General features: G+C 44.4%; 1 protein-coding gene across 1 annotated transcript in view; it reads right to left on the bottom strand.

The window, feature by feature from the left end:
- Positions 1-6,639: 6,639 nt before the first annotated feature.
- Positions 6,640-26,660, bottom strand: part of CHRND (cholinergic receptor nicotinic delta subunit) — a 33,732-nt gene continuing 13,711 nt past the window's right edge. The window contains exons 5-12 of the mRNA XM_075268517.1: positions 25,891-26,046; positions 24,305-24,420; positions 21,755-21,955; positions 21,443-21,554; positions 18,400-18,514; positions 8,516-8,726; positions 8,059-8,177; positions 6,640-7,007 (exon numbers count right to left, since the gene is read on the bottom strand). Coding sequence (XP_075124618.1) covers positions 6,825-7,007; positions 8,059-8,177; positions 8,516-8,726; positions 18,400-18,514; positions 21,443-21,554; positions 21,755-21,955; positions 24,305-24,420; positions 25,891-26,046 — 1,213 coding nt within the window. The 3' untranslated portion in view covers positions 6,640-6,824. The remainder of the gene's footprint in view (positions 7,008-8,058; positions 8,178-8,515; positions 8,727-18,399; positions 18,515-21,442; positions 21,555-21,754; positions 21,956-24,304; positions 24,421-25,890; positions 26,047-26,660) is intronic.

Here is a 26,660-nt window from a genome sequence, read left to right as displayed (position 1 = left end):
ATACCAGTATTAAAAATTGTGGGTGCACATAACCCCCATATATTCTTTGAATTCCCAGTCAGACAATGGCACTGTATACCAGTAGTAAAAATTGTGGGTGCACATAACCCCCATATATTCTTTGAATTCCCAGTCAGACAATGGCACTGTATACCAGTAGTAAAAATTGTGGGTGCACATAACCCCCATATATTCTTTGAATTCCCAGTCAGACAATGGCACTATATACCAGTAGTAAAAATTGTGGGTGCACGTAACCCCCATATATTCTTTGAATTCCCAGTCAGACAATGGCACTGTATACCAGTAGTAAAAATTGTGGGTGCACATAACCCCAATATATTCTTTGAATTCCCAGTCAGACAATGGCACTGTATACCAGTATTAAAAATTGTGGGTGCACATAACCCCCATATATTCTTTGAATTCCCAGTCAGACAATGGCACTGTATACCAGTAGTAAAAATTGTGGGTGCACATAACCCCCATATATTCTTTGAATTCCCAGTCAGACAATGGCACTGTATACCAGTAGTAAAAATTGTGGGTGCACATAACCCCCATATATTCTTTGAATTCCCAGTCAGACAATGGCACTGTATACCAGTAGTAAAAATTGTGGGTGCACATAACCCCAATATATTCTTTGAATTCCCAGTCAGACAATGGCACTGTATACCAGTATTAAAAATTGTGGGTGCACATAACCCCCATATATTCTTTGAATTCCCAGTCAGACAATGGCACTGTATACCAGTAGTAAAAATTGTGGGTGCACATAACCCCCATATATTCTTTGAATTCCCAGTCAGACAATGGCACTGTATACCAGTAGTAAAAATTGTGGGTGCACATAACCCCCATATATTCTTTGAATTCCCAGTCAGACAATGGCACTATATACCAGTAGTAAAAATTGTGGGTGCACGTAACCCCCATATATTCTTTGAATTCCCAGTCAGACAATGGCACTGTATACCAGTAGTAAAAATTGTGGGTGCACATAACCCCAATATATTCTTTGAATTCCCAGTCAGACAATGGCACTGTATACCAGTATTAAAAATTGTGGGTGCACATAACCCCCATATATTCTTTGAATTCCCAGTCAGACAATGGCACTGTATACCAGTAGTAAAAATTGTGGGTGCACATAACCCCCATATATTCTTTGAATTCCCAGTCAGACAATGGCACTGTATACCAGTAGTAAAAATTGTGGGTGCACATAACCCCCATATATTCTTTGAATTCCCAGTCAGACAATGGCACTGTATACCAGTAGTAAAAATTGTGGGTGCACATAACCCCAATATATTCTTTGAATTCCCAGTCAGACAATGGCACTGTATACCAGTATTAAAAATTGTGGGTGCACATAACCCCCATATATTCTTTGAATTCCCAGTCAGACAATGGCACTGTATACCAGTAGTAAAAATTGTGGGTGCACATAACCCCCATATATTCTTTGAATTCCCAGTCAGACAATGGCACTGTATACCAGTAGTAAAAATTGTGGGTGCACGTAACCCCCATATATTCTTTGAATTCCCAGTCAGACAATGGCACTGTATACCAGTAGTAAAAATTGTGGGTGCACGTAACCCCCATATATTCTTTGAATTCCCAGTCAGACAATGGCACTGTATACCAGTAGTAAAAATTGTGGGTGCACATAACCCCAATATATTCTTTGAATTCCCAGTCAGACAATGGCACTGTATACCAGTATTAAAAATTGTGGGTGCACATAACCCCCATATATTCTTTGAATTCCCAGTCAGACAATGGCACTGTATACCAGTAGTAAAAATTGTGGGTGCACATAACCCCCATATATTCTTTGAATTCCCAGTCAGACAATGGCACTGTATACCAGTAGTAAAAATTGTGGGTGCACATAACCCCCATATATTCTTTGAATTCCCAGTCAGACAATGGCACTGTATACCAGTAGTAAAAATTGTGGGTGCACATAACCCCAATATATTCTTTGAATTCCCAGTCAGACAATGGCACTGTATACCAGTATTAAAAATTGTGGGTGCACATAACCCCCATATATTCTTTGAATTCCCAGTCAGACAATGGCACTGTATACCAGTAGTAAAAATTGTGGGTGCACATAACCCCCATATATTCTTTGAATTCCCAGTCAGACAATGGCACTATATACCAGTAGTAAAAATTGTGGGTGCACATAACCCCCATATATTCTTTGAATTCCCAGTCAGACAATGGCACTATATACCAGTAGTAAAAATTGTGGGTGCACATAACCCCCATATATTCTTTGAATTCCCAGTCAGACAATGGCACTGTATACCAGTATTAAAAATTGTGGGTGCACATAACCCCCATATATTCTTTGAATTCCCAGTGAGACAATGGAACTGTATAGCAGTAGCAAAAATTGTGGGTGCACGTAACCCCCATATATTCTTTGAATTCCCAGTCAGACAATGGCACTGTATACCAGTATTAAAAATTGTGGGTGCACATAACCCCCATATATTCTTTGAATTCCCAGTCAGACAATGGCACTGTATACCAGTAGTAAAAATTGTGGGTGCACATAACCCCCATATATTCTTTGAATTCCCAGTCAGACAATGGCACTATATACCAGTAGTAAAAATTGTGGGTGCACATAACCCCCATATATTCTTTGAATTCCCAGTCAGACAATGGCACTATATACCAGTATTAAAAATTGTGGGTGCACATAACCCCAATATATTCTTTGAATTCCCAGTCAGACACTGGCACTATATGGCAGTAGCAAGAAATGAGGGTATTTGTATTCCCAATATATTCTTTGAATTCCCAGTCAGACAATGGCACTGTATACCAGTATTAAAAATTGTGGGTGCACATAACCCCCATATATTCTTTGAATTCCCAGTCAGACAATGGCACTGTATACCAGTAGTAAAAATTGTGGGTGCACATAACCCCCATATATTCTTTGAATTCCCAGTCAGACAATGGCACTGTATACCAGTATTAAAAATTGTGGGTGCACATAACCCCCATATATTCTTTGAATTCCCAGTCAGACAATGGCACTATATACCAGTATTAAAAATTGTGGGTGCACATAACCCCCATATATTCTTTGAATTCCCAGTCAGACAATGGCACTGTATACCAGTAGTAAAAATTGTGGGTGCACATAACCCCCATATATTCTTTGAATTCCCAGTCAGACAATGGCACTATATACCAGTAGTAAAAATTGTGGGTGCACATGACCCCCATATATTCTTTGAATTCCCAGTCAGACAATGGCACTGTATACCAGTATTAAAAATTGTGGGTGCACATAACCCCCATATATTCTTTGAATTCCCAGTCAGACAATGGAACTGTATAGCAGTAGCAAAAATTGTGGGTGCACGTAACCCCCATATATTCTTTGAATTCCCAGTCAGACAATGGCACTGTATACCAGTAGTAAAAATTGTGGGTGCACATAACCCCCATATATTCTTTGAATTCCCAGTCAGACAATGGCACTATATACCAGTATTAAAAATTGTGGGTGCACATAACCCCAATATATTCTTTGAATTCCCAGTCAGACACTGGCACTATATGGCAGTAGCAAGAAATGAGGGTATTTGTATTCCCAATATATTCTTTGAATTCCCAGTCAGACAATGGCACTGTATACCAGTATTAAAAATTGTGGGTGCACATAACCCCCATATATTCTTTGAATTCCCAGTCAGACAATGGCACTGTATACCAGTAGTAAAAATTGTGGGTGCACATAACCCCCATATATTCTTTGAATTCCCAGTCAGACAATGGCACTGTATACCAGTATTAAAAATTGTGGGTGCACATAACCCCCATATATTCTTTGAATTCCCAGTCAGACAATGGCACTATATACCAGTATTAAAAATTGTGGGTGCACATAACCCCCATATATTCTTTGAATTCCCAGTCAGACAATGGCACTATATACCAGTAGTAAAAATTGTGGGTGCACATAACCCCCATATATTCTTTGAATTCCCAGTCAGACAATGGCACTGTATACCAGTATTAAAAATTGTGGGTGCACATAACCCCCATATATTCTTTGAATTCCCAGTCAGACAATGGAACTGTATAGCAGTAGCAAAAATTGTGGGTGCACGTAACCCCCATATATTCTTTGAATTCCCAGTCAGACAATGGCACTGTATACCAGTAGTAAAAATTGTGGGTGCACATAACCCCCATATATTCTTTGAATTCCCAGTCAGACAATGGCACTATATACCAGTATTAAAAATTGTGGGTGCACATAACCCCCATATATTCTTTGAATTCCCAGTCAGACAATGGCACTATATACCAGTAGCAAAAATTGTGGGTGTATATAGCCCCAATTCTATTGCTAGGGGACTTGCAGGGTATTTCTGAGGTGAAGGTGGGGGGGCACACCGTTGGAACGGGGATTTGGGGTGTATATATGGGGTATACGGGAATACACTGTCAGTGTGTTCCATTCAGGATCCTGGGAAAGCTGGGTTGCGGCGATTGAGCCCGTCAGTGCCACGTTACACTGACAAGCTTCTCCCTGGAATTGAAGTTATATGTAAGCCCAATATATTCTTTGAATTCCCAGTGAGACAATGGCACTATATACCAGTAGCAAAAATTGTGGGTGTATATAGCCCCAATCCTATTGCTAGGGGACTTGCAGGGTATTTCTGGGGTGAAGGTGGGGGGGCACACCGTTGGAACGGGTATCGGGGGTATATATCGGGTATACGGGAATACACTGACAGTGTATTCCATTCAGGATCCTGGGAAAGCTGGGTTGCGGCGATTGAGCCCGTCAGTGCCACGTTACACTGACAAGCTTCTCCCTGGAATTTAGCTCTTATAAGAGCTGTTGGTTGTCTTCTCCTTCCTATCCTAGCCTGTCCCTGCCTACCCAGAATCTAAGCCCTAGCTAACTGGACGGAAACCTCCGTCCCCGGTGAATTGCAAGCTCAGAATGACGCGAAGCTGGGCGGCGCTGTTCTTTTAAATTAGAGGTCACATGTTTTCGGCAGCCAATGGGTTTTGCCTACTTTTTTCAACGTCACCGGTGTCGTAGTTCCTGTCCCACCTACCCTGCGCTGTTATTGGAGCAAAAAAGGCGCCAGGGAAGGTGGGAGGGGAATCGAGTAATGGCGCACTTTACCACGCGGTGTTCGATTCGATTCGAACATGCCGAACAGCCTAATATCCGATCGAACATGAGTTCGATAGAACACTGTTCGCTCATCTCTAATAATAATGTTACGGCTGTCAGAATATGGCCACTTTCAGAAATGTTTTTTTTTTTTTTTTTTTCCAAAGGTTTAGATTTTTATTGAAGGGTTAAAATATAAACAAAACTATATAAATTTGGCATCCCTGGAATTGTACCAAAAACATAGAATACAGATGGCATGTCATTTTGGCTTTGGATCTTCCCTCTCCACTGAAGCCCATAAGAAAGTTGCACAAATGCACTTTTTCTCCAATTCTACCCCATTCTGAATTTTTTTCCAGCTTCCCAGTACATGTTACTCAACAATAAATGGCACCATTATGAAGAACAATTTGTCCCGCAAACATTAAGCCCTCATATGGGTTTGTGAACAGAAAAATAAAAAAAAATATGGGGTTTGGAGGACAGGGAGTCAAAAACGAAAATCGAAAATTTTCACTGGTGGGAAGGGCTTGAAAATAAAGGACTAGATAGGAAAGGATTTCATTTTTTAGCTGCAAGTTCACAACTTATTTGGTTACAACATATGATTTATAATCCTATGGAAAGCTAGTGCTTTTTCTATGTATTAAGTTGGGTTTTATTATCAGATCTTTGCCATCAAAAGCAAAATATGATAGATAGATAGATAGATAGATAGATAGATAGATAGATAGATAGATCCTGCTGATTGGCCTCAGTAGTCACGTGCAGTGAGGAAGAAGCCCCTGTGCATCACTAGACTGGACAGCAGTGGGAGACTCTGAAGATAGATGAGCAATTTTTTTGTTTGATTTGTTTTCCCCTATCCCAAGCTACTTGCAGAAATCTGTAATTCCCGGAGCCCTCTCCATCAGGCGTCCGTCTACAGTCACCCAAATGTAAAAACTTTGTTCTGTCATGTTTTTTTTTAAATTTTTCTGATGGAAGAATAGCCCTGCATGCAGGACTTTCTCTTCTGTTACAAAAGTAAATAAACATGATGACAGCATCAGTGATGTTGTTTACATTTGAGTCAATGGGAATGGATGCAGATGGAGTGGACTCAGTCTTTGTCTCTGTTGTTACTCTACTACAGTTAATGTCCGTTGCTGTCATCCTATGACAGATGACTGCAACGGACGTTAGTAACGGTAGTGTGAACAAAGCCTTACTCGCTCAATCTCTACCACCCAAAAGTGGTAGAGATCAGCAGAAATTTATCTCCGCTGTTGGCTGCCAGTTTGTGATTGCATAAAACCACAGCTTCACTATAAATTATTGAGAATGAGGAACCAGTTACTTCTTTCATTCCTTCTTTGATCTGTAAAGACTTTTTAAATTTATTATTAAGGAAAAAGGAAACTATACATATATTTTAGACTTTGATATAACAAATATTATAAGAATGACTCCAATATAAAATAACTTCAAGATGCAACAGAGAATCCCCTAAAGACATGGCACAAAGGAAGGTATAAAAGATATTTTAGACACTGGTAAATACTAATAATTATAATTTATGCTTGTATTCATTCATACAGAAACTACATTTCTCTATACATATGGACGTGTATCTTCAGCTGGAATGTGATGCCAAATTCTATATTAGTCTCTTATGTCCTTCCTTGTAATCATAGGCATCACCAGCAAATGGGTATAGAGGTGGTTGGTTATATGCTCCTCCGAGAAAGATCCAAAGGGTCCCGATGATCATAACTGGTGTGACAATAAAAAGGCACAGACGGTCCACTGTCCGAGCAACACGATACCAGTTGTCTTTCTCCTGCAAGTAAAGAGGTAGAGGAAAGTCATATGAGTATCAGGCAAGGGGTCCATATACTTATGATCTGTTATGTGATTGGCAAAAAGAATATTAGATCCACTACATATTAAACTGTCTAGTTTTGAGAATTATCACCTGGTACATATACCTGGTATTCATGGTACATTAAGTCATTTTGACATATTTTAAAGAGGACCTCTACCTCTACCAACTATAAGGACCTCTACTATAAGAGGAACAAACATCCAAACTCACAAACATCCAAACACACAAACTTTCACATTTATAATATTAGTAGGATAGTTCCTCTCCTATAGTAGACCCCCTTATATATAACAGTTCCATCCAATAATAGTTATCCTTATAGATGATAATTCCACTCTTATAACATTCCCCCTTATATAAAAAGTTCCTCTATTATAAATAATAGCCCCCTTATATATGACTCTCCTTATAACAACCCCTTATATATAATTATTCCCCCTTATAATAGCCCACATATATTTAATAGCCCCAATTATATATGATAGTTTCTCTCTTATAATAGTGCCTCTTATGTATAATAGTTCCTCCATTATAAATACTAGCCCCCTTATATTTAATAGTTACCCTACTATAAATATTATCCCCCCTATAAATAATAGTTTGCAGGTTATCCCTTTCCCTTACCAGAAAACAATAAATCTTTTACTCCCTTTCCCGCACTCCCATGATGAGCGGAGCAGCTAAAGACTCCCACTGTAGTAGTGCCACAGGTGGCGCGATGCAGTGACGACATCACACCACCTGTGCCGTGACATGCTGTGCGTTACCGGCAGTCCTCTATGGCACCTCCCTGCTTTGTCATAGAATTAAGCAGTATCATCAGTATCAGCTCTGGAGCTCCCGGCATTTGCCCAGTTTGCCTCCCCCTCCCCCCCAACACCAGCCCTGAGTGGTGGTTACAGAAAAAGTTCCTATTAAAGGATGCAAAGAACTGGAGTAGCTGGTGGTGGTTAATGGTCTTCTACAAAAGTAAGTTGAATGATCCACACATTAAGTCCACACTTACCTCATTGTAATCATTCTTTTCCCGCATGTGCTTGATAATGAAGTTGGCTCCATCAATGGCAGGCTTTATTTCTCCATACAGCTGGTCATTTAAATTGTCTGAATTCAGAGGGTTTACCCCTACAAATCATAACCAAAATGAAAAAACATATACTCAAATGGAGGTCTTCTTTATATAAGAGTTTTAAGAGGCCGTGATGGCTTAAAGTGAGAATGGACCTGCTTTCCACATACAGGGTGCCCCAAAGGAATTTTTTGTGTCTTTTGATGGAATCTGTGGTGGCATAGTCGTACATATTGCCTGCAATAGTTTGCTTGCATTGCTATAGTATAGGATTATAGAATAATATATATCACTGACTCCCCCTACATTAAGTATTCACTGATATGTTAATCTGGATAGGTCAGAGGAGGTACTAGGTTTTCTAGGTGATAAGCATGGTAAACAATGCACTTACTGGCAGGCGTAGCCCGGCTGGTCAGACCATGCCGCTCCGATTGTTTCTCAAACATTAGCTCACTACGAGACTTCACACTGAAGTACTCCTCTGCTTTTGCGATGTACCCCACTGAACTGCTGCGTCTCTGCAGGACCCCATTCCATGGCTCAGGATCAGGTTCTGCTGGTTGGGACATATGCAATAAACGGGGCAGTCTGTTCAGAAAGACCTAACAAAAGGAGCAAAAATAGTGGAATTATATGTAGAATACAGTAAAACCTTCTCAGCCGACTACCTAAATGGGAATGGTCCTCTTAAAGAAGAATGGATACAATGCAGGAGTCAGCAAACAATGAGAAGCCCAAAATCATGTATTTGTTTGGCATCACATAGGCAAATCATACAAAACCAGGCCTAGACTAGGACTAATATTACAGTAATGGTACTGTACTAATATAATCAGGGACAGTATACCATATGAGGATCTGTAACAGAAACAGTACACTATACACAGGGTATATCATGTGGGGGCCGGGGGGCCCCAATCAAAAGCTTTCTATGGGATCCCTTCTTTCCTTGTTATGCCCCTGAATATAATTCTTAGTCCCCAGCATGGCTCCTTTACCATTCTTGGTACCCCGCACAGTTCCCTCTCACATGCTTAGTCTCTAGCATGGTTCTCTCACTTATTTCTGGTACTGCTCTAAATTGTGATCTTTAGCATGGTTCCCCCATTGTCTCCAGCACGGCTCTCATTTTAATTTTTGTTCCCCACCCTGGATCCCCTAGCCAACTCTAAAAGGAAAACAGCTAGTTGTCTCATGTTAGTGAAACATCCTTTGAGGATTCCACTGTATCTATGAGAATATGTTCCTACTAGAGATGAGCGAACACTAAAATGTTCGAGGTTCGAAATTCGATTCGAACAGCCGCTCAATGTTCGTGTGTTCGAACGGGTTTCGAACCCCATTATAGTCTATGGGGAACAGATACTCGTTAAGGGGGAAACCCAAATCCGTGTCTGGAGGGTCACCAAGTCCACTATGACACCCCAGGAAATGATGCCAACACCTCTGGAATGACACTGGGACAGCAGGGGAAGCATGTCTGGGGGCATCTAACACACCAAAGACCCTCTATTACCCCAACATCACAGCCTAACAACTACACACTTTACACACTCAATACCACCTCTCTGACAGTAGGAAAACACCTTGAAACATGTGTATTTGGCACTTGCAGTGAGGAGAGCTTGTCACCAGCAGTGAATTTGGCCCTTGTAGTAAGTTGAGGTTGGCACCAACATTTGTTTTGAAAATCAGGGTGGATTGAGCCTCTAACCAGCAGAGTTTGGGCAAATTCATGGTGGAGGGAGCCTCTAAACACCCCAGTTCGGGCAAATTCATGGTGGAGGGAGCCTCTAAAAACCCCAGTTTGGACCAATTCATGGTGGAGGGAGCCTCTAACCAGCCCAGTTTGGGCAAATTCATGGTGGAGGGAGCCTCTAAAAAACCCAGTTTGGACCAATTCATGGTGGAGGGAGCCTCTAACCAGCCCAGTTTGGGCAAATTCATGGTGGAGGGAGCCTCTAACCAGCCCAGTTTGGACCAATTAATGGTGGAGGGAGCCTCTAACCAGCCCAGTTTGGACCAATTAATGGTGGAGGGAGCCTCTAACCAGCCCAGTTTGGACCAATTCATGGTGGAGGGAGCCTCTAAACAGCCCAGTTTGGGCAAATTCATGGTGGAGGGAGCCTCTAAAAAACCCAGTTTGGACCAATTCATGGTGGAGGGAGCCTCTAACCAGCCCAGTTTGGACCAATTAATGGTGGAGGGAGCCTCTAACCAGCCCAGTTTGGACCAATTCATGGTGGAGGGAGCCTCTAAACAGCCAAGTTTTGGGAAATTCATGGTGGAGGGAGCCTCTAACCAGCCCAGTTTGGACCAATTCATGGTGGAGGGAGCCTCTAAACAGCCAAGTTTTGGGAAATTCATGGTGGAGGGAGCCTCTAACCAGCCCAGTTTGGACCAATTCATGGTGGAGGGAGCCTCTAAAAAACCCAGTTTGGACCAATTCATGGTGGAGGGAGCCTCTAAACAGCCCAGTTTGGGCAAATTCATGGTGGAGGGAGCCTCTAACCAGCCCAGTTTGGACCAATTAATGGTGGAGGGAGCCTCTAAACAGCCCAGTTTGGGCAAATTCATGGTGGAGGGAGCCTCTAACCAGCCCAGTTTGGACCAATTCATGGTGGAGGGAGCCTCTAACCAGCCCAGTTTGGACCAATTAATAGTGGAGGGAGCCTCTAACCAGCCCAGTTTGGACCAATTCATGGTGGAGGGAGCCTCTAAACAGCCCAGTTTGGGCAAATTCATGGTGGAGGGAGCCTCTAAAAAACCCAGTTTGGACCAATTCATGGTGGAGGGAGCCTCTAACCAGCCCAGTTTGGACCAATTAATGGTGGAGGGAGCCTCTAACCAGCCCAGTTTGGACCAATTCATGGTGGAGGGAGCCTCTAACCAGCCCAGTTTGGACCAATTCATGGTGGAGGGAGCCTCTAAACAGCCCAGTTTGGGCAAATTCATGGTGGAGGGAGCCTCTAAAAAACCCAGTTTGGACCAATTCATGGTGGAGGGAGCCTCTAACCAGCCCAGTTTGGACCAATTAATGGTGGAGGAAGCCTCTAAACAGCCAAGTTTTGGGAAATTCATGGTGGAGGGAGCCTCTAACCAGCCCAGTTTGGACCAATTCATGGTGGAGGGAGCCTCTAAACAGCCAAGTTTTGGGAAATTCATGGTGGAGGGAGCCTCTAACCAGCCCAGTTTGGACCAATTCATGGTGGAGGGAGCCTCTAAAAAACCCAGTTTGGACCAATTCATGGTGGAGGGAGCCTCTAAACAGCCCAGTTTGGGCAAATTCATGGTGGAGGGAGCCTCTAACCAGCCCAGTTTGGACCAATTAATGGTGGAGGGAGCCTCTAAACAGCCCAGTTTGGGCAAATTCATGGTGGAGGGAGCCTCTAACCAGCCCAGTTTGGACCAATTCATGGTGGAGGGAGCCTCTAACCAGCCCAGTTTGGGCAAATTCATGGTGGAGGGAGCCTCTAAAAAACCCAGCTTGGACCAATTCATGGTGGAGGGAGCCTCTAACCAGCCCAGTTTGGGCAAATTCATGGTGGAGGGAGCCTCTAAAAAACCCAGTTTGGACCAATTCATGGTGGAGGGAGCCTCTAAACAGCCCAGTTTGGGCAAATTCATGGTGGAGGGAGCCTCTAACCAGCCCAGTTTGGACCAATTAATGGTGGAGGGAGCCTCTAAACAGCCCAGTTTGGACCAATTAATGGTGGAGGGAGCCTCTAACAAGCCCAGTTTGGACCAATTAATGGTGGAGGGAGCCTCTAACCACCCCAGTTTGGACCAATTAATGGTGGAGGGAGCCTCTAACCAGCCCAGTTTGGACCAATTCATGGTGGAGGGAGCCTCTAAAAAACCCAGTTTGGACCAATTCATGGTGGAGGGAGCCTCTAAACAGCCCAGTTTGGGCAAATTCATGGTGGAGGGAGCCTCTAAACAGCCCAGTTTGGGCAAATTCATGGTGGAGGGAGCCTCTAACCAGCAGAGTTGGTGGAAATCAGGGTGGAGGGAGCCTCTAACCAGCAGAGTTGGGGGAAATCAGGGTGGAGGGAGCCTAGTATTAGCAGAATTGTGCAACGCTTATGGTGGATGAGTATGAGGATGCGGAGGAATTGGAGAGGTTGAGTACAGACATGGAGTTTCATGTTGGGGTGCTTTACACAGGTGGGCACAAAAATGACGGCTCTACCCAGTGGTGGTTCATTTTTATCAAAGTGAGCCGGTCGGCACTCTCAGCTGACAGACGGGTGCGCTTGTCAGTGATGATGCCACCGGCTGCACTGAACACCCTCTCAGATAGGACGCTGGCGGCAGGACAGGACAGCACCTCCAAGGCATATAGGGCAAGTTCAAGCCACAGGTCCAACTTCAACACCCAATACGTGTAGGGCGCAGAGGGGTCGGAGAGGACAGGGCTGTGGTCGGAAAGGTATTCCCGCAACATGCGCCTATACTTCTCACGCCTGGTGACACTAGGACCCTCCGTGGCGGCACTTTGGCGAGGGGGTGCCATCAAGGTGTCCCAGACCTTAGACAGTGTGCCCCTCGTTTGTGTGGACCGGTGAGAACTTGGTTGCCTACTGGAGGAACTGCCCTCCCTGCCGCCAACGTCACATGCTGGAAACATCTCCATCATATTCTGCACCAATTGCCTGTGGCAAGCATTGATGCGATTGGCCCTCCCCTCTACCGGAATAAAAGACGAGATGTTGTTTTTATACCGGGGGTCAAGGATAGCAAAGATCCAGTACTGGTTGTCCTCCATGATTTTGACAATACGCTTGTCGGTTGTAAAGCACCCCAACATGAACTCAGCCATGTCTGCCACAGTGTTAGTTGGCATGACTCCTCTGGCCCCACCGGAAAGTTCAATCTCCATTTCCTCCTCATCCTCCATGTCTACCCATCCGCGCTGCAACAATGGGACGATTCGAAGTTGCCCGGAAGCCTCCTGTATCACCATCACATCATCGGACAACTCTTCTTCCTCCTCCTCCTCCTCCTCCTCCTCCTCCATTAAACGCAGTGAAGCGGACAGATGTGTGGACCTACTCTCCAGCTGTGACGGATCGGATGCTATCCCTAACTCCTCTGTGTGATCTGAGTTATCCCTGATGTCAATCAGGGATTCTCTCAGAACACACAAGAGCGGGATTGTAAGGCTCACCATCGCATCCTCAGAGCTCACCCTCCTTGTGGACTCCTCAAAGACCCGTAGGATGTCACAAAGGTCTCTCATCCATGGCCACTCATGGATGTGAAACTGAGGCAGCTGACTTTGTGGCACCCTAGGGTTTTGTAGCTGGTATTCCATCAAAGGTCTCTGCTGCTCAACCACTCTATTCAACATCTGAAACGTTGAGTTCCAGCGTGTGGGGACGTCGCACAAAAGCCGGTGTTGTGGCACATGCAGGCGTTGCTGGAGAGATTTTAAGCTAGCAGCGGCTACTGTCGACTTGCGAAAGTGGGCGCACATGCGCCGCACTTTCACCAGTAGCTCTGGAACATTGGGGTAGCTCTTTAGGAAACGTTGCACCACTAGGTTGAAGACGTGGGCCAGGCATGGAACATGTTGGAGTCCGGCAAGCTCCAGAGCTGCTACCAGGTTCCGGCCGTTATCACAAACGACCATGCCTGGGCCCAGGTGCAGCGGCTCAAACCATATTGCCGTCTCATCGAGGAGGGCATCCCTCACCTCGGAGGCAGTGTGCTGTCTGTCCCCCAAGCTGATCAGCTTCAGCACAGCCTGCTGACGTCTACCAACGCCAGTGCTGCAACGTTTCCAACTCGTAGCTGGGGTCAATCTAACAGCGGAGGAGGAGGCGGTGGCGGAGGAGGAGGCGGTGGCGGAGGAGGAGGCGGTAGAGGAGGAGGAGGAGGGGGGTGTTCTTCTCGTGTCCCTGCCAGGAATGTTAGGCGGGGAGACGAGGTACACCGGGCCAGTTTGGGAAGCAGTCCCAGCCTCAACTACATTCACCCAGTGTGCCATCAGTGAAATGTAGCGTCCCTGTCCGCATGCACTTGTCCACGCGTCGGTGGTCAAGTGGACCTTTGTGCAAAGCGCGGAACTAAGGGCCCGCCTGATGTTGAGTGACACGTGCTGGTGCAAGGCGGGGACGGCACACCGGGAGAAGTAGTGACGGCTAGGGACGGCATAGCGAGGTGCCGCAGTTGCCATCAGGTCCAGGAAGGCGGGAGTTTCAACAAGCCGGAACGCCAACATCTCCTGGGCCAGCAGTTTAGCGATGTTGGCGTTCAAGGCTTGCGCGTGTGGGTGGTTAGCAGTGTATTTCTGCCGCCGCTCCAATGTCTGAGAGATGGTGGGTTGTTGTAAAGAAACGCCTGATGGTGCCTTTGATGGTGCAGGAGAAGGAGATAAGACAGGACCAGGGGAGGATGAGGTAGAAGTCAACAAAGTGGCGGAGGCAGATGAAGTGGTGTCCTGGCTCGTCCTCTGGAGTGCATCGCCAGCACAGTCAGCAGTGGCAGTGGCAGAGGCAGTGGCAGAGGCAGTGGCAGTGGCGTGAACGGCAGGCGGCCTTTGTCCTGCCGTTGCTGCCTGCCACTGATTCCAGTGCTTGGATTCCAAATGACGGCGCATTGAAGTGGTGGACAGGTTGCTCTTCTCAGAGCCCCTAATCAATTTCGAGAGGCAAATTGTGCAGACAACACTATATCTGTCCTCGGCGCATTCCTTGAAAAAACTCCACACCTTCGAGAAACGTGCCCTCGAGGTGGGAGTTTTTCGGGGCTGGGTACGAACTGGAACATCTTGGGAGATTCCGGGTGTGGCCTGGCTTCGCCTAAGCTGCTGACCTCTGCCTCTGCCTCTAGCTACCCTTTTTGGTGCTGTACCTGCCTCAACATCCACACTACTTTCCCCGCTTGACATCCCCCCTGTCCAGGTCGGGTCAGTGTCCTCATCATCCACCACTTCCTCTTCCAACTCCTGTCTCATCTCCTCCTCCCGCACAATGCGCCGGTCAACTGGATGCCCTGACGGCAACTGCGTCACATCATCGTCGATGAGGGTGGGTTGCTGGTCATCCACCACCAAATCGAACGGAGATGGAGGAGACTCTAGTGTTTGAGCATCTGGACACAGATGCTCCTCTGTTAGGTTCGTGGAATCGTGACGTGGAGAGGCAGGTTGAGGGACAATGAAAGGAGCGGAGAACAGCTCTGGGGAGCAGGGACAGTTTGGGTTATTGTTCTGTAAAGCTTCGGAATTTTGGGAGGAAGGAAGACAAGACTGTTGGGTAATAGGAGGAGAGGAGGCAGAGTCTGACTGGCTGCTGGACAATGTGCTGTAAGCGTTCTCTGACAGCCATTGCAAGACCTGTTCCTGGTTCTCGGGCCTACTAAGGTTTGTACCCTGCAGTTTAGTTAATGTGGCAAGCAACCCTGGCACTGTGGAGTGGCGCAATGCTTGCTGCCCCACAGGAGTAGGCACGGGACGCCCTGTGGCTTCACTGCTACCTTGCTCCCCAGAACCATTCCCCCGACCTCGCCCACGGCCTCGTCCACGTCCCTTTCCGGGAGCCTTGCGCATTTTGAATTCCTAGTTAGAAATTGGCACTGTATACCAGTAGTAAAAATTGTGGGTGCACGTAACCCCAATATATTCTTTGAATTCCCAGTCAGACACTGGCACTATATGGCAGTAGCAAGAAATGAGGGTATTTGTATTCCCAATATACTCTTTGAATTCCCAGTCAGACAATGGCACTGTATACCAGTAGTAAAAATTGTGGGTGCACGTAACCCCAATATATTCTTTGAATTCCCAGTCAGAAACTGGCACTATATGGCAGTAGCAAGAAATGAGGGTATTTGTATTCCCAATATACTCTTTGAATTCCCAGTCAGACAATGGCACTGTATACCAGTAGTAAAAATTGTGGGTGCACGTAACCCCAATATATTCTTTGAATTACCAGTCAGAAACTGGCACTATATGGCAGTAGCAAGAAATGAGGGTATTTGTATTCCCAATATACTCTTTGAATTCCCAGTCAGACAATGGCACTGTATACCAGTAGTAAAAATTGTGGGTGCACGTAACCCCAATATATTCTTTGAATTACCAGTCAGAAACTGGCACTATATGGCAGTAGCAAGAAATGAGGGTATTTATCACCCCAATATATTCTTTGAATTCCCAGTCAGACAATGGCACTGTATACCAGTAGTAAAAATTGTGGGTGCACGTAACCCCAATATATTCTTTGAATTACCAGTCAGAAACTGGCACTATATGGCAGTAGCAAGAAATGAGGGTATTTATAACCCCAATATATTCTTTGAATTCCCAGTCAGACAATGGCACTGTATACCAGTAGTAAAAATTGTGGGTGCACGTAACCCCAATATATTCTTTGAATTCCCAGTCAGAAACTGGCACTATATGGCAGTAGCAAGAAATGAGGGTATTTGTATTCCCAATATACTCTTTGAATTCCCAGTCAGACAATGGCACTGTATACCAGTAGTAAAAATTGTGGGTGCACGTAACCCCAATATATTCTTTGAATTACCAGTCAGAAACTGGCACTATATGGCAGTAGCAAGAAATGAGGGTATTTATAACCCCAATATATTCTTTGAATTCCCAGTCAGACAATGGCACTGTATACCAGTAGTAAAAATTGTGGGTGCACGTAACCCCAATATATTCTTTGAATTACCAGTCAGAAACTGGCACTATATGGCAGTAGCAAGAAATGAGGGTATTTGTATTCCCAATATACTCTTTGAATTCCCAGTCAGACAATGGCACTGTATACCAGTAGTAAAAATTGTGGGTGCACGTAACCCCAATATATTCTTTGAATTACCAGTCAGAAACTGGCACTATATGGCAGTAGCAAGAAATGAGGGTATTTATAACCCCAATATATTCTTTGAATTCCCAGTCAGACAATGGCACTGTATACCAGTAGTAAAAATTGTGGGTGCACGTAACCCCAATATATTCTTTGAATTCCCAGTCAGAAACTGGCACTATATGGCAGTAGCAAGAAATGAGGGTATTTGTATTCCCAATATACTCTTTGAATTCCCAGTCAGACAATGGCACTGTATACCAGTAGTAAAAATTGTGGGTGCACGTAACCCCAATATATTCTTTGAATTACCAGTCAGAAACTGGCACTATATGGCAGTAGCAAGAAATGAGGGTATTTATAACCCCAATATATTCTTTGAATTCCCAGTCAGACAATGGCACTGTATACCAGTAGTAAAAATTGTGGGTGCACGTAACCCCAATATATTCTTTGAATTACCAGTCAGAAACTGGCACTATATGGCAGTAGCAAGAAATGAGGGTATTTGTATTCCCAATATACTCTTTGAATTCCCAGTCAGACAATGGCACTGTATACCAGTAGTAAAAATTGTGGGTGCACGTAACCCCAATATATTCTTTGAATTACCAGTCAGACACTGGCACTATATGGCAGTAGCAAGAAATGAGGGTATTTATAACCCCAATATATTCTTTGAATTCCCAGTCAGACAATGGCACTGTATACCAGTAGTAAAAATATGTGGGTGTATATAGCCCCAATTCTATTGCTAGGGGACTTGCAGGGTATTTCTGGGGTGAAGGTGGGGGGGCACACCGTTGGAACGGGTATCGGGGTATATATCGGGTATACGGGAATACACTGACAGTGTATTCCATTCAGGATCCTGGGAAAGCTGGGTTGCGGCGATTGAGCCCGTCAGTGCCACGTTACACTGACAAGCTTCTCCCTGGAATTTAGCTCTTATAAGAGCTGTTGGTTGTCTTCTCCTTCCTATCCTAGCCTGTCCCTGCCTACCCAGAATCTAAGCCCTAGCTAGCTGGACGGAAACCTCCGTCCTCGGTGAATTGCAAGCTCAGAATGACGCGAAGCTGGGCGTCGCTGTTCTTTTAAATTAGAGGTCACATGTTTTCGGCAGCCAATGGGTTTTGCCTACTTTTTTCAACGTCACCGGTGTCGTAGTTCCTGTCCCACCTACCCTGCGCTGTTATTGGAGCAAAAAAGGCGCCAGGGAAGGTGGGAGGGGAATCGAGTAATGGCGCACTTTACCACGCGGTGTTCGATTCGATTCGAACATGCCGAACAGCCTAATATCCGATCGAACATGAGTTCGATAGAACACTGTTCGCTCATCTCTAGTTCCTACATTTCAAGGAATGTGTTACAGATTATAAGGAAAAACGTGATGCTTAATAATATGATATGTACAGTATGTGTCACACAATGCATGCTCTGTACATACCTTCTTCATGCGATCTGACATGATATGTGTGCTGGGAGTTCTGAAGTGCATGTTCAACACAACAACACAGCTGACAACCACAATAGTCACCAGCACCATAATAAACATCAGGTACCTAAAGGGAAAAAAGAACATCTCTGTAATGCTACTCTGTGTTTTACAGTTCTTTATAGATTTTGTTAAACCTACTTAAACGTCTTAACAAAACAATAAAAACAGATGGGAGTTTTCTCAAAGAAAAGGCTCATATACATTTCAAAGTGAACACTGAATCTTCCACATAAAGTCTGGTTCAGTTAAAAATATGGCCTTGCCAAACACCTTAAGCAGTCTTTTCACTGTATTTAATGATGCAAAATATATAGTGCTAACTAATAATATCCTTTGATCCTTTATCCTTAGCCTCTGGGACCACCACCTGTCCTGCAGTCCCAGTCGACTGGAGGTATGTCCCGGATTAAACTCATCTGCTTCCGGAGAGGATGCAGATGAGTTGAATACAATGGTGAAGTAGGAGCCATCTGCAGACAGCTCTTGCTTAAACACTGTTCTGAAGATGAAGGGGACATTATACTGGGGCAGATGAAGGGGGCACATTAAGCTGGGGGATGGATGAAGGGGGCAATAAGCTGGTGTCAGATGAAGGGGATGACATTAAATTGGTGGTAGAAGAAGGGAGATATTAAACTTCTGGCAGATGAAGGAGGACATTAAACTGGTGGCAGTTGAAGGAGGCAATTAAACCGGGGGCAGATGAAAGGGGGCATTAAACTGGGAAGGGGGGGATGAAGGGTGATATGTCCTCCTCCAGCTACCCCCACGGTTTAATGTTCTCCTCCAGTTCCCCCCAGTTTAATGTCCCCCTTCAGCTACCCCAGTTTAATGTCCCGCCTCCAGTTTAACCTGGGGCACGAGGAGAGGAACTTAAAGGGGTTGTCCCATCACAAGGATCCTATCCATACTGCTTGTTAATGTGGATGTAAGACTTTTCCTAAATACACTGCTTCAGCAAAACTGCTTTGTTTGTCCACTATCTTACTTTATTCAATTCTTTGTGGCCACTGCCCTGACTTAGCTGCTCATGAGTCAAGTGATGTATCTGCTGCTCTCAGGGGGGAGGGAGGAGGGGCTAAGTGCAGGGAGCGAGCCTGTGTTTCTAGCTATTCCTGTGTCTACCCCATGTGACCTAGGTTCCTGTTAGCAGATAGGGGAGAGGAGCTGCTTTCATTTCTTCTGTTCTCCCAGTTATCAGGCTAGCTAATTCAATTGTGTTCATTATGGCAGAGACAGGCAGTCTCTGTATGTAACACAGAATGGAGTTGCTGCTGCCTGTACTTCATAGTCCAATATGGGTGGGCGGAGCTACACCCGAATTTGGGGGTGGAGCTAAACGGCAGGTTGCATGTGAAACCCCGCCTACCACATGATGCAGGAAACCAGGAAGAAAAAAGATTTTACAGCAGTAAAGACTGATGAGTATGTGAGGTGGGAATACCCCTTTAATACTGTGGGGCAATTGGAGGAGAACATTATAATGTGGGGTCATATAGTGTTAGGGTGACAGTAGGGGCATTATACTGAGTGGAGGCACAAAGAAAAATGGGTGAGAATGGGTGTAGTCATCGTGGAAGTGAGCAGAGCTAAATTTGCAGTGGTGCACTAATTCGCCACACATTTTGTCCCTCGTTCTGTCCTTTGAAAGTTGGGACGTATGATGCTGTATGTTTATGTCTAAAAGATTAATCTTCTTGAAAAGAGAAATCACATTCATTGGTCACATTGTCATGCTCCACCTAGGTCCTATTCAAAGGAATGGGACTGAACTGCAGGATGATCACGTAACCAACAGACAAGATGTCACTGCCTGAGTTCAGAGGAAGCGGAACTCTTTCTGAAAGAAAGCAGCCATTTAAATTCACAACATAATCATTTTTAACATGTTGCACTCATACAGAAATAAATTATTTAAAGGGGTTGTCCCACGTCGCATACTTACCAGTCTTCGTTTCTTTGAAATCTTCTGTCTTCCAGCTTTGTCTCGTCATTGGTGGGCGGGGTCACATATGCAAAGCCAAGCGGCGAGATGCCGCCGGCCCTGCGTGCACGCTCATAGACCAGTCTAGCCTTCACAATGTGAATACAGACCCGACAAGGTGTCGGGACTGTATTCGCATTGTGAAGGCTAGACTGGTGTATGAGCGTGCACGCAGGGCCGGCGGCATCTTGCCGCTTGGCTTTGCATATGTGACCCCGGAGCGGAATAACAGCATCGCTTCTACTGGCTGTCCCCGGCATCCGCCTCTCTATTACAGCGGATGCTGGGGAGTGTTAGACGCCGGCACAGGTGAAGCCAGCAACATCTCTATGCTTCTTCCCTGCATGAAGCAAGCAGCGGCAGAAGCGATGCTGTTATTCCGCTCCTCCGCCCCCCCGCCCCGGAATAGCAGCATCGCTTCTGCCGCTGCTTGCTTCATGCAGGGAAGAAGCATAGAGATGTTGCTGACTTCACTTGTGCCGGCGTCTAACCCTGCATTGGCGGCCCCTTCCCCCAAAGGGTAAACTATCCCCCACCCCTCCAAACCAGGCTCGCTCCCGTGCACTTAGCCCCTCCTCCCTCCCCCTGAGAGCAGCAGACACATCACTTGACTCAGGAGCAGCTAGGTCAGGGCTGTGGCCACAAAAAAATGAATAAAGTAAGATAGTGGCCAAACAAAGCAATTTTGCTGAAGCAATGTATTTAGGAAAAGTCTTACATTCACATTAACAAGCATTATAGATAGGATCCTTGTGACGGGACAACCCCTTTAATATAAATTGTGTAGAATAATGTGCTAAAAAGATGAAAACTACTGCGCAACATGTCTATATGAAGATTTGGAGTCAGGATTACTATACTGTATGGATTTGATATTTATAGCTACCGTGTTATGTAGGTTTATGACATTGTGCATTGTACACTACACAGAAGGAAGCTATTTTCTAACTTTTTTTTGCAATATTTACTATGGTGTATAACTCAATAATGTTGCATAAAGACACTCACTTGCTAATGAGAGGAATAGCTAAGGAAGTCTCTGGGAGGCGCTGTGAGATCAGAAGCAAGAAGACAGACTGAGCGAGCAGCACTGAAATAGCCAGGGTCATCTTCTCCCCACCTGCCGGAAATATGGAGTTACATACAGACTGCTCCAATTTCATTAACAAATGCCTAGGTACATGAAGCAATAGCACCAGTCTACCCACTCCTGCCAAAAAGTTGGGTTTAGCTTAGTCACTACCTTCCTTGCATGACCCCACTGGTGTTTAGTACATTCTTCTTGTTATACTTGCTATCTACAGTTTAAGAGGCACTTACTGTCAGCTGGCAGATAGAAGACAAGGTTGGCCATTAAAGCTATCAGTACACAAGGAGCCAAGATGTTTATAATGTAAAAGAGGGGTTTCCTTTTAATAATGAGGGAAAAGGTGACGTCCTGGTACTTGGTGCTTTCTGGAGAAAGAGTCCTGTCGATGTTCTTTTTGGCTGGAATATGGACAATCTCCCATTCTCCATTATCTGCAAAACAAAAAAAAATCACATTAAATAACACTATACAAGATATTAAAGACTATAAACACATTTGCATTGAATAAATTGCACATATATTCACAATACAAACTGTATAATCGAAGCATTAGATCCATCAGACTAGCTCTCTCATGGTAATGGTCTCACTCTGACTTCTCCTGAAGCTACTTAAGCTGAAATGTAAAATAATTCAATAAAAAATGTATATCAAATGAGATTTGATCAGAGACAGAGGTGAGAAAGGGGCTGCAGACAGCTCATCTGATGGATCTAGCGTATAACACCTTGCTATATGGTGTATGGAAATACCAACCTCAGAAGCCTAAGCAATCTCATTTCTGATTAAAAAGATATTTTGCGCACAATTAATGCAAAGGTCTCTATAGCCTTTATGGTCTAATTTACCACCAAAAACCCAAAATGTTTGGGCTAAACCATTCACAAACTATTATTATAGGAAAAACACAGAAGTGCAAATAAAGTCAAAGAATGGTTGCTTCAAAACTACAAATCACAGTGTCAAAACGACAAAAGCACCATAAAAAATAATGAAATCTTTATTCAATCCTACTAATATTATAATTGTGAAAGTTTGTGTGTTTGGATGTTTGGATGTTTGTTCCCAAATCACGCCAAAGTGCCCCAACGGGCTACAGTGAAGTTTGACACATACCTCCAATGGCGCCCGGAAAGAAAGATAGGCGCATTAACATCACCGTCGGATGCCGGGTTTCCCAACCGCAAGCCCCAAAAGCACGGCCGGCGGAGGCTGAAGGACCTGCGATGATGTCATCGCAGCCATGCGCGCTGTTACTCCATTGGACCATGCGACGGAGGGGGCGGTGCTGTGGAGGCACAGGCCGGCCGCCGACCCTTCACGCCAATCTGGGATTTATACAGGGGGCGGAGCTATAGCTGCTCACCCGGGGCGCCATGTGACACGAGCAAAATGGCGTCGCATATGCAGGCTCCCGAACATGCCGGCATCAGAGGAGGCCCGCGACCATTGGTAAGTCCGGCCGGGGCCCCAGGAACTGCCACATACCTCCCCAAAGTACCGTCTACCCGTGGCGCCCCATGCATGACCTTAGCTGCTGCGCAGCATAGTCAGCACATCCTATGCACAAACAATCTGGGGGTAAGCCGGGGTCGCGGCAGGGGTAGGAGGGTGTGAAGTTGGGGTTGCAGCAGCGGAAGGGGGGTGTGAAGCCGTGGTTACAGCAGTGGGGTGTTGGGGATGTGGGGAAGCGAGGCAAGGGAGTGGGGTTTGGGGGGGCCACCGGAGTCGTGGCTGGGAGGCATGGGGAGGTGGAGGCCGCAGTCTCAGTATGAGTCAGGGGGAGGAGGGGGAGACTGGGGTGGCGGGGTGATGAGCACGGGGTCGCGGGTAGAAGCGGGGCAGGGGAAGTGGGAGGGGAGGCCGGGGTGTCAGGGGGGGAAGGGGGAGCCAGGGTTTCGCAGCAGGGGGAGAAAAGGGAGGCCGGGGTAGTGGCAGCCGCAAGCCAACAGGGGAGGACCAGAGCCGTGCTGCAGGTGGGTCGCACAAGGAGGGAGGGGGTCGCGGACGAAGTCGTGGGTATTGCTAGTGTACATATAAAATACATTACACATATAAACATATAGACATGTAAGGTAGGGGGTTTAATGCTACTAATTGTACAGTGCTGCGGAATATGTTGGCGCTATATAAATAACATTTATTATTATAATGCTTCAATGGTAAAGCTGGTGGTAACAATAATAACTAATGAAGTGTACTGTATATAAAGTGTCAGCTGACATATAAATAACAAGGCAGTGTTACTGTATTATATCCATTAACAGACAAATAGTCATATGTTTGCTCACCTCACCTGGCCCTCCAATCATTATACTATGAGATCCGAATAGACGCCTGAGTATAATAGCAGGATTTGTTGGTGTTCGCTCAACAAATACTCTTTTCATAGACCCACGGCCTTACTTACCTATCCCGTTCCTGCTCCCTCCACTTCCCTTTCTTCACTCCAGGGGGCCCCAGTGATGTGATATGATATACATGGGACCCCCTGGAGGGAAGAAGGGGAAGCTAAGATGGAAGTGAGCAGGAACAAGGATCAGTAAATAAACAGTGTCTGTTACCTGCTAGGGTTACTCCAGCAGGTAACGGCCTATTAAAAAAAAGGCATTACAAAGATTATATGCACGCGGGCCTGGTGGACGACACTACGGCTACTATGGAAGTGCTGATGCCACTGGCTGACAGCTGTCTTCTATGTAAGGCCAACAAGTTATAATTTCATAGTAAATATGGGTACTGACCAAACACTGTTCTGTAAAATCACACAGCCAATGTACCTGTGAAAGCTTCCCGATCAATGACTATCCATTCCACTGGGTACATTCGATGAGTTTCCTCATCTTCTACTTCTTTTAGTCGCAGGTTGATCTCCTTAGCGCTATAAGTCAAAGAACTGCAAACATATACACACAACATATGTCTTAGAAGTATATGAGCTATATATTGTTAACATTACGTTGTAATATATAGTTTATATTAAAGTATGTATGTCTTCATTAGTGCTGGTGACAGATATTGAAGAACTTGGTGTGCATGCAAGAGAAGGTATTCCTAGTAAAGATCAGATCTGCCCCCCCAACACATTTTTTGTTAGGCTTTGGCAGTACTAAAGACACCATAACAAGTTTATCTCTATGGTATGGTATGTACAAATTTATTAAGACCGGTCTTCAAAGAATGTGACCCCTGAAATCATGAACGTTATCACATTTATGGGTCCCCTGACCCCCAAGCTACTTCTTGCAACCTCCCACCTGTGATGTCATTTATTTCTTTGATCGTCAAATAGACTTTTTTTTATCAGCCAGGTTACCTGTCGCAACGCCTGCAATGGTCAAGAATCCTGGCTTGCTAATTACATGAGCCTCAATTGAATTATTATCATCTTGAGCATATCCCTTATGATAATAATTACATAAGGTGTCCTAGATTGCACCTTTTAATTACACAAGAACTCTATCACCACAATATACAAAGGACACGTCTCTTAATTACACCCGGGAATGTGGAAAAAAAACCCCTTAAGGGTGCATTCACACGTAGTTTTGTGGACCTGGGTTTTTTTTGCCACAATAACTCGTGTAAAGAATCAGCACTGCAAAACATAATCCCATTGAGTTCAATGGGTTCCATTTTATGCACAGTACACATTGAAATCAATGGGAGGCTTTTTACCCATTGGAGTCAAGAAGGAATTTTTTCCCCTGAAATGTGGCTATTGGCATAAGCCTCATGTTTTTTGCCTTCCCCTGGATCAACACTGTAGGGGGCTATAGGGTTATAGGTTGTACTTAATGGACTGTTGTCTTCATCCAACCTCATCTACTTTGTAACTATGTATATAACTAGAAAAATATTTGTACATAGACAAATAGCATACGACAGTATAATATATACATATTTCATCACTCATTGTGTGACCAAAAAAATTGTGCAATCTGTCTGCAACTTCCAACATTTTCCACTTGCAGTGGAAAAAACAAAACAAAATTGCAAACATATCCCGTCTGAGTTACAGTTGCATGCTACTTACATTCAAGTCTATGCTGGCAGTCACATGCAACTTACAACATGCATCCAGAACTCCAGCAGTTTGGGTTTTTTTTTGTGACTGTCATGTTGCAGTCACAGAAGACTTGGACTATACAGCAATTTTGGCTGCTACTCCTATTGCATGACCAAAGATTGCTGTGACACCTGCACTAATGCAAGTAAACGGTGTCACATATTGACCCCCAAGTCTTCTCATCTGAATCTTTGAGTCACCAATCAATTGTTTCTGAATGTTTTTTTGCATTTTAGAGTCATGTTGCCCTAGAATAACACATCTAATATCAATATCTTATATCTACGTGTCAGTTACCTAAATTTCAGTGAACAGTTTTGCCAGTCAAATGGGAAGTAGTTGACATTAATGGAGCAAGGAGTTTGGAATATTGCTGGGGGTAGCCAGTAAATGAATCCGTTTGAATAAATAAGTACATTGCTGTAATAGGCCACCTCAAAGTTTCCGTCATTGCTAAAAGCAGAAAAATATATAAAAAAAATAATAATATATAATTATAAAGAGAAATACTGCGCAGAAATGGTTACTATATGCTGTCAACTGCTAAAATTATATAGGGAATATTCTAATGTATACAAATCTCTTCGTTTAAAGCTTCTTTCAACTTTTGAGCTTTTTTCCATTTGGTTAAAACATTTTTTCTAATAGGTTTTTATTTAATAAAAATCTTAGCTGATTTTGCTCTGCAGCATGCACATACAGTGTACACATTGTACAGTCTATACTTGTACAAGGCAAATTGTTGTGTCCTTTCAATGAGTTAAAGGGTTTGCTCTGTAGCTCTGATCTCTGTTCTCCTTGGGTCATATACACTCATTTAAGGCAAATTCTTATGGCTATGGTCACAATTCAGTAATAACAGTTTAGAATTTCTAATGAAAACTTTAGAAACGTGTTTTAGACCATAATAAAAATAATGCAATAATAATATCGATATTAAATAATAATAATAATCATCATCATCATCATCATCATCATCCTCATAATACCATTGAAGGTTTACATAAGCCTTATTCTGAATATTAGATTGTAAAACACCTAAATCTAACAGGAAACTGATTTGGGTA

This window comes from Leptodactylus fuscus, chromosome 3 (genome assembly GCF_031893055.1).
Source record: "Leptodactylus fuscus isolate aLepFus1 chromosome 3, aLepFus1.hap2, whole genome shotgun sequence".
Classification (NCBI taxonomy): Eukaryota; Metazoa; Chordata; class Amphibia; order Anura; family Leptodactylidae; genus Leptodactylus; species Leptodactylus fuscus.
This window is presented reverse-complemented; position numbering and strand designations above follow the sequence as displayed.